This window comes from Octodon degus, unplaced genomic scaffold, assembly GCF_000260255.1.
Source record: "Octodon degus isolate 3935 unplaced genomic scaffold, OctDeg1.0 scaffold00011, whole genome shotgun sequence".
Taxonomy (NCBI): domain Eukaryota; kingdom Metazoa; phylum Chordata; class Mammalia; order Rodentia; family Octodontidae; genus Octodon; species Octodon degus.
In genome coordinates, this window is record NW_004524587.1 from 13,321,012 (window position 1) to 13,329,797 (window position 8,786).

The 8,786-nt window shown below is 50.8% G+C and overlaps 1 protein-coding gene across 1 annotated transcript in view; it reads right to left on the reverse strand.

The window, feature by feature from the left end:
• The window catches only part of Cdh1 (cadherin 1), an 82,384-nt gene extending 74,005 nt beyond the window's left edge, over nucleotides 1–8,379 (reverse strand). The window contains exons 1-2 of the mRNA XM_004625832.2: nucleotides 8,207–8,379; nucleotides 7,351–7,468 (exon numbers count right to left, since the gene is read on the reverse strand). Of these exons, the coding sequence (XP_004625889.1) occupies nucleotides 7,351–7,468; nucleotides 8,207–8,254 (166 nt within the window). The 5' untranslated portion in view covers nucleotides 8,255–8,379. The remainder of the gene's footprint in view (nucleotides 1–7,350; nucleotides 7,469–8,206) is intronic.
• Between the last annotated feature and the right edge of the window lie 407 nt (nucleotides 8,380–8,786).

Below are 8,786 nucleotides of genomic sequence, written 5' to 3' on the forward strand. Positions count from 1 at the left end.
AGAGAGAGAGAGAGAGAGAATGGAAACAACCCTGACTGCCAGTGGAGATGAGATGAGGGGGAGGGCAGCAGGGAGACCAGAAGGGGCCTGCTGCAACCACCTTCCCTAGGAACTGAGAAGTTGGGTCCACATACTGAATGCCAAACCATGGAAACAGGTGTGTTCCTAGTGTTGAACTTGCCCAGGTAGAACAAATCTGAAAAACTTTCGGCTTGTTACAAGGACTGCTAATTACAATGCTAGCTAATTATTATCTAGCATGAGGCCAATTATCCCACGGGGTCCTGAGCGGGCCACCTTTTATGAGCTTGTTCCTGGGGTACAGGTTCACCCATCCAGCGAGGCCCCATGAGGTCCCAGCCATAACGGGAGTTGGGGTGGGGAGATGGGCACTTGCCCCTCTCTTTCAGGAGTGAGACCTGCACGCAGATCTCTGCCTGGCTCAAGCACCGAGTGGGTTCCAACTAAAACTTGCATTTAGTGAGAACAGTTACTTTCCAGGACCTGGGTTGTTGGCCTTCGCAGAAAAGAGGAAATGCTGTTTGGCTAGCATTTATTTGGAAGAGAAGTCAGGGGAAAACAGGCTGAAAACTGCCCAAAAGCAAAAAAAAGGGAGCCTTTCAAAGGCAAAAAGGTGAATTTTAGCATCACAATTAAAATAATGAGATGTAAAGAAAAGATAGCTTTTCCTAAGTAAGGGAGGTAATTCCCGACCCTTAGAAGGGTGAATCAGCTTCCACAGAAGATGCAAACGTGGCCAATAGGTGGAAAAGAGCTACTTTTTTTTTCTTTGACCTGGGGACCTAACCCAGGGCCTCAATTACGCTTAAAGGCGCCCGACGACTCTACCACTGAGCTACATCCCTAGTATAAGACTGGATTTGAATTTGTAATCCTGCTTCAGCCTCCTAGCTTATTTGACCTCTCTGAATAATTTTTTCCCCTTGAGACAGGGTCTCACTATGTAGTTCACGCTGGCCTTGAACTCACCATGTAGTGAAGGTGGGCCTCAAATGCATGGCAATCTTTGTGCCTCAGCCTCCCAAGTGCTGGGGTAACACCCACAATTTGCTTAAGAGGTGGCAGCTCCAGCTTGGGCCCTCTGCCATCCTTGCACAGGAAGGCATAGCCCCAGCTCCGACTCGGGGACACACCTGTGAGCACCCATCTCTTCCGGGAGCGCCCTTTCCCTTTCTGTGCCTCCTGAGGCACTGACTCACCAAGGCAACAGGTGAAACTGACCACTCCCCTCGACCTCTGAACACCTGCCCACCTGGAGGCATCTCGGTGATCAGAAAGACCCAGGAAATGACCCATATCAAGGTCTCTATAAATTCTATTCTAGGGGCTGGGGAGATAGCTCAGTAAAATAAGTGTTTGCCTGGCAAGCACAAGGGCCTGAGATCAATCCCCAGTTCCACAGTAAAATAAAATAAATAAATTCTATTCTGGAATCTCCCAGAGAGCAGAAGTTGTACCCTAAGTCAGTGTGCAGGCTTCCTCTCTGGTCCCCCATTTCCATCCCACCTCTGCCACTCTTTGTCCATAGAATCTCCTTCCCTTTCCGCGATCAAAGGTACCCTTGGACACTTGGCCTCAGGCCAGACAATCAGACGCCCACACTCAGCTGGCTCCACATACTGTATTTGCTCAAATACCTGTGATCAACCCCTGAAGTTGTCCAGGCAAGGAATGGCAGCTTTAAAAAATGCCAAGACCACGGGTGCACACCTGTAATCACAGTGCTGGAGAGGCTGAAAACGGGAGGATCACTACGAGTCTGATGTGGGTAGTGAGACCCTGTACCAATTACATGGAAAAAAACAAGAAGAAAAAACCCCAAAGCCAGGTGGGTGTGGTGGTGCATGCTATAATCCCAGCACTCCAGAGGCGAGTCAGGACGACAGCCTTGAGTTTGAAGCCTGACTGGACATAGTAAGTTCAAAGGCAGCCAGAACTACCACTCTTTGTCCATAGAACCTCCTTTCCCCTCCTTGATCTCAAAAAAGAGATTCAAAAGAGTCTTTTTAGTCTCAAAAAACTAAAAACCAAAACAAAACAGAAGAGCAGAAGCTGACCAATGCAAGGCCCTCCTGCCTTCCCAGGTGCTGCTAGCCCTGGCACCTCCCACGGTAGTTCAAATCCTCCCTGATCCACAGTGAGGTCCTGCAGCCTGCTGGGCACACTGTGCAGCACCCAGCAAGCAAAGGCCACAGACTTTCCTTTCCCAACAAAGCCAGTGTGGATTTAGTCACTGCCAGGCAGTGTTTGCTTAACACAGAGTTGGGAGTGAAGAAACTGGTTTGGCTGGTTTGCTGGGCTGGAAGGAACCCAGAGAAACTTCTGAACCAAGGGTAAACCGTGGGGGAGTCTCCAACACAGAGGTACCCAGGACTCCCTGGGCTCTCCGATTTAAGTGACTGAACACTGGAGATGGCATCTTAGGACAAGAGCATGGTTGTACCCATTATATAGGTGGCAAAACTAAGACTCAGGGACTTATGGCTAATACCACTCATCTAGCATGAGACATTTCCTCAAAAACTTCAACTTTGAGAAAATGCTACAAGGACTTTGGAGGTAAGTAGAGAATTAGAGGTAGCTGAGAGGAAGAAGTTAGAGAAAGCAAGGGAGCTTAACGCCTTCCCTGCTGTAACCCACATTAAGCTAAGCTAGGGTTCACAGAGGGAACATTTTTACAAAAGAGGGGAGGACACCACCAATTTCTTTTTGATTGACCAAAGATGAAAAATGCTGGGGCCAGGAGATGGCTCAGTAGAATAAGCTCTTCCCTGGCAAGCGCAAGGGCCTGAATTCAATCCCCAGCACCAACCCCCCCCCAAAAAAAAAAGAAAGAAAAATGCTTATAAATGATTTAGCTGTAAGCTAGACACGGTGGCACACACCCCTAGTGTAGTACTCAGGAGGCTAAAGCAGGAGGATCACAAGTTTGAAGCAAGCCAGGTACATTTGCAAGACCTTGTCTCAAAATTTAAAAAAATTAAAAGGAATATACAGCACTTGTAGTCAAGTCCCTGGCTTCAGTCCGCAGTACAACAGCAAAAACAAGAGGCCAAAAAGGAAAGGCAGGGCTGGGGAGATGGCTCAGTAGAATAGGTGCTTCCCTGGCAAGCACAAGGGCCTGAGTTCAATCCCCAGTTCCGCAAAAAAAAAAAAAGGAAAGGCAAGGCAAGGGGGGTGCACACCTGTAAGCCCAACACTCAGGAGGCTGAGGCAGGAGGATTCTTGTGAGTTCCACACCAGCCTGGGCTACAAAGTGAGTGCAAGGCCAGCCTGAACTGCATAGTGAGATCTTGTCTTAAAAAGACAACAAAACGAAAGGCCAGCTGCTGCCCTTCCATTTCTAGACTTAGATTTTGAGAGCTCCCTTCTCTGGCCTCTAGGCTTTCAGGGACAGGCACTCAGCATACAGTATCCGCAACAGGCACTCACAGCTAGACCAAATGAATGAATATGGATGACCAGGTGCTCACACCCTAGCTGCTCCAAGTATTTGGTCATCAAATATGAATCAATCCAACAAGCCGTATTATCACACATCACCAGGCATGGTGGTGCACACCTGTAATCCCAGCACTCAGGAGGCTGAGCCAGGAGGATCGGTGAGCGTTGGAGGCCAGCCTGGGCTACATGGCAAGTTCAAGGCTTGTCTGAGCTTCATGGCAAGACACTGTATCAACCATCCACCCCCAGAAAAAAAGCAACAAAAAAACCCCCCATAGTATCACATATCATGCAGATGAGGAAACAGAGTTTCACAGAGGACTTCCCCGATGTTACATAACTAGTAGCTGAAATTAGGACCTGGGTTGTTCCAGTCCTTGCTTACTGTGAACTACCTAACGGGGGCGTACTGACTTCATTTCCTCCTCAGAAAGCCTCCTGCTGTGCTGAAAGGAGAGAGGGGTGAGACACAGGAGAAAGCCCGAAAAGGCCAAGTCTGGGCTGTAACAGGTGCCTCCTGGGGATTTTAGGGTTTTGGCAGCTTGGGAGAGACGCAAGAGCTGATTGCTTCAGCGCCTGCCTATGCTTGGAAGGGACCATGTAACAGACACCAAATGAGGGTTGTGAAAGAAAAGCTTACCCAATAAAAAGCCAGGAGAGTAGGCAGGGATTCCATAGCCACCTGGCGGTATAGAGTAAGGGGCCTTCCCTACATGGCCCTGCCGGGCTGGGACTTCTCCAACTCCTATCCCTCTGGAGACACAAAGGCAAGGGCAGGATGGCCCCCCACTAGTCCCCTCTCCCCGTGCTTATCAGCCCTAGTCACAGATCTGAGTTAACTGGGGAAGTGACATTCTGGAACTGGAGGGGAGAGGGCGGGCATCGGAGAATGTAAACTAATCCCCAAGCAGGTTTCTGTGTTTGCTTTGTTAAAGTCCAGTTTAATTAGGGAGACTGTGCCCTGTTTGCACCAGCTTTCAGCACCTTCTTTAGAAAGGAGGGAAATGGGTGTCTTTAACTACACAGGTGGGCACCTATGAGCTAAGTCACTCCATCAAGCAGCAAAGCTTCACCTCCACAGGCAGGCCCTGTTTGCACAAGTGTAGATGATAGAGAAAGCACAAGCAGGAAACCGTCAGCTCACAAGCCCACCTGTTAGCTTCCCCCACTCCACTCCACATCAGTTTAAAGCTGTGTGCTCTAGGCTGATACCACCGAGACCCCCAAACTTTCACAGCCTGGGTTGCCCAAACCTTTCACAGCCTGTGCCAAGGAAAGGAAAATAATCAGCAATTTTAAAAATCAGCTTGCACTTAATTTTTAATATTCTCTATTCCATAAACTATAGAGAAACCAGAGGAAGACACACATGGCTGAGACTGTCGGGTCCATTTCAAAGTGCATCGAAATGACCCCAGCAAACCACCCCCAAAGTCCTCTCAGTGTGGTTGAAACCCTATTTTGAATACTTCAGTCACTCATAATATGTTCCTTTTCTAGGGGCACTAGAAGGTGAGCCCAGGGGCACACTCCCACGAAGTTACAAGCCTGGCCCTTTTTATTTTGAGACAAAGTCTGGCTAAGACTCAGATGGTCTTTGTGATCCTCCTGCCTCAGCTTCCTAAGCAGCTGGGATTTCAGGCATGCAACATATACTTCTTGATGTCTGTTTTTAAACCTGATGCTAATGTTACACTCTCTTCATTTTCTCAAACTATATCTGAAGAGAGGAAGTCCACCTTCCTAAACCTTGACCATTTTATGAAGTCACAAGGCCAGTTCCTGAGGCTAGTGTATGATTTCAGCAGAGCATAGTCCTGCGGCGATCCCAGTTGAATGGCAGGCAATGTTTAGTGGGGATGGATGGTCTATGGATACAAAGAGAAACCAACCACCTAAGAACGGTGTGCAGTGTGTGGTCACCTCCACTGAAACTGTCAATCGTGCGGTCCCTCCGGTCCCACCTTAGCCACTTCTTCTCCACGGTCACAGTTTGCTCTGTGGGGTCCCCTATCAATGCTGCTGTCCCAAGTCTACTTAGAAATGGACACTGACTCCTCAAACACCCTCTTTCTGTCCTTTTCCTTTCTTTTTAAATATTACTATTTGACAAAGAGAAAGAAAAACAAATGCAAACCTTTTGGTGAGTCAGATCATAATTGTCTATGCCTTGGTTTCCACAAACCCAAGTTAGACCCTTAGGGGACAAATAATTTTTTTTTCTTTTGTGGAACTGGGGATTGAACTCAGGACCCTGTGCTTGCCTGGGAAGCGCTTATTCCATTGAGCCATCTCCCCAGCCCAAAAACCTTCTTATGGTAGAGCAAGCAACTGGTTAGCATACAGGAGGCCCCGAGTTTGATGTCTACTACTGTAAAATTAAAAAAAAAACAAAACTTTTTAATAAAACTAACCCTAAGCTATACCCTGGGTACTATGGAACATCCTGGTGCGGTACACAAGGTCATCGATCCAGGCTTGTACCAGGACGCCTCACAGTCATGGTCTCTCTTTCCCATTTCTAACCTTTGCCCTACTCTTCCAGGTAGGGTCAAGTTTGCCTTCAGGAACCAGGCCTCCCTGCCCACTGACTCCCCTTAGAACACTCCAGGCCACACCACCCTTTACACCTCACTGCCCTTGTCCCACAGGGCCTTCCTTCTAAGGAGGTCCTGGGACACACTGCAACCTGCTAAAACTTGCAATTCCAGGAGGGCAGGGCCGGAATGTCCCTATCTGTCACTGTATCTCGCTTTACTCCTGGGACAGCCCATGCAGAACACCAGGTGGGAGACTGACTAATCACTCCAACCTGGAGCGGTCAACACTGCCCTGCTGGTGCCACAGAGCACCCCCGCAGAACACAGCTGGGTCGCAGAAAAGCAAACACGGTTAATCAGTCAGACTACAGTTTCTCTGTAACACACTGCCCATTGTTGGAACAACTTCCAAAGTCAAAACCAAACTTGAAACAGCAGCGTGATTGCTGCATTTTTCATGTGGCCAAAAGAATATGAGAATAAGCACAGTAGAAGTATTTTCTCGGGGGAATCATGGATGATTTCTCTTTTTAAAAAGTATTTCTTTTATCCTTAATGCTACTTGCCCAATCAACTAAAATCATGAGGGAGGGGAAAGTGGTTTGATACAAAGCAAGCACCTGGAATTAGAGAAACCTGAAAAGAGACCAGCCCCATTCCCTCACTCCCTAGGGCTGGGCAATACTGAAGTTAAACAAAGCCAACTGGATTTCACACTGATAAGCCTGAAATCTATCGGGTGTTAGGTATATTTTCAAGCCTTGAGTCCCAGCTTCTACGCTTCTAAAAATAAGTCATTATCACTGAGGGAACAGCACCTGTACCAAAATATTCTCACCCCATGAACAAAAGCCACAGCCTGGGTATCCCAGAGCTTCTCCCTAATCATATTCCCAGAAGGTGCACAACGGGCCTGGGAGGGCCTGGGAGTTGGAGCCCTGCACACTCCTGCTCTGCTGACCCTGATGAGTGGGGTCATCCTCTAAGCCTCAGTTTGCTCATCTGTGAAAGGGGAGCATTCCTGTCCCACTGTCCCGCCCAGCAGGTTTTTGCAGTCTGAATGATAGGTTGTCTCTAGCACTCAGAACAATGAGAAATACAGTGCTGATGGCCCCTCTGCACCCCGTCCTTTTGCCCCTTTACAACACAGCTGGAGCTGGCCGGTTCCACCACTATGCTCAGCCATAGTAACACTGTAGACCCTTAAATATATATGCGTAAATTACAAGGGTGTCGTTCTACCAAGGTGGGAGGATGTGGGTGCTCATTCCAACCCAGGGTTGCCGAAGCACAATTTGTGGGTCGCCTCTCTGCCCCACCCCGAGACACCAGCGGCACCCCTCACCTCTGCCCAGGACGCGGCCTCTCTCTAGGTGCCACCGGGGCACAGTAAAAGTGTAGCTCTCGGCATCGAAGCCGGAGTGACAGGGCTCCTCCGGTTCCTGGCAGAGGCACGGTGAAATCTAGGGTAGAGGAAAGGTACAGAACAGGGTGAGTTGGGGGGTTTACTCCAACGCACACCGAAACCGACAGCGCCGCCTCTCCCTCGCTCGGGGCGTCTGGATGTGGGGAGAATCCCCACCCCGGACAGGCAGCGACGTCATCTTCTCCCTCCCCGAAACCCGCTTGCAGTCCCCCCACGGAGTCCCGGGACTGGACTCGCTGGCCCACCTTCCCTTCCTGTCGCCTTTTTCATTTTATTGGAGACTTTTTACTCTTTCTGACACCACTTTCCCACCGTCCTAGACCAGGAACCTTCAGTCCTATTTCCTCATTCCCAGGGCGCTCGGATCCCTTCCACTCCTCTTTCTCACCCAAGGGCGGCCCCATTCCTACCTACCACCCTTTCTTTACCTGGCAGGTGACTTTATTCCTATACCCGCGCCCCTCCCTTTACTTCTAGGATCGTCCCTGCCACTCCTGACTGTTTCTACTTGTACCCAAGCCCACAGGGCGGCAGAGCCCCCGAGTCTGCAGCAAGGCCCCCCACGGGGGCATTTGCTGAAAGGGGCCGCGCTCCCCCATCCCACTCGCAGACTAGAGCGACACAGTCCAGAGCGCAGCGCACTTTCCAGGACGTCCTAGCCCATCCGACCCAAACTTTCTTCAAAGAAGGGAAGCGAGGACAGGAGAGGAGAGGCGCGGGCCGGGTGCAGATCCTGGGGCTGGAAGGCGTCGGCAAGCCCGGAAACCTCACGTACCCGGAGCAGCAGCAGGAGCGCGGAGAGACTGCGGTATAAAGGGCCCATGGCGCGCCGGGCGGAGGCCGAGGGAAGGCAGGTGGCCAGGCCGGGCTGGGCTAGAGCCTGCGCGACGCTCGTAAACCTACAGGTGCTCCACAGATCTCAAAGCCACTGAGCTACTTGGGATAACTGCAGCCAGGTGAGGCGCGAAGGCACCGCCCCCGGCGTCGACGATTGGCCGCAGACGCACCTAGACCTGCAGCCAATGAAGGGCGCTGCGCGGCCCTCGGCGTCCTCCACCCGCCCAGAGCCTGCGGCCCAGCCGCGGCTCCGCCCCCGGCCTCTCGCAGAACCCGGACCCACAGGTCGGGAAACCGCACGGTCCGCTCACTATTCCTGTGCCACCACGTTGATTCCCAGCCCCGCGGAGGACCACTGAGAGGTGAGGTCAGAAAGGACTTTATCCTCCTCCCTGCTGCACCGCCCCTCCTCCAGCCCCCTTCCCCTCTCCTCTCCTCTTCTCTGTCCTAGTGAGACACTCATACAACTGACAAGGGTAACGTTCCTGGAGCCACAACAGCTCTGTGTATATGTGAAG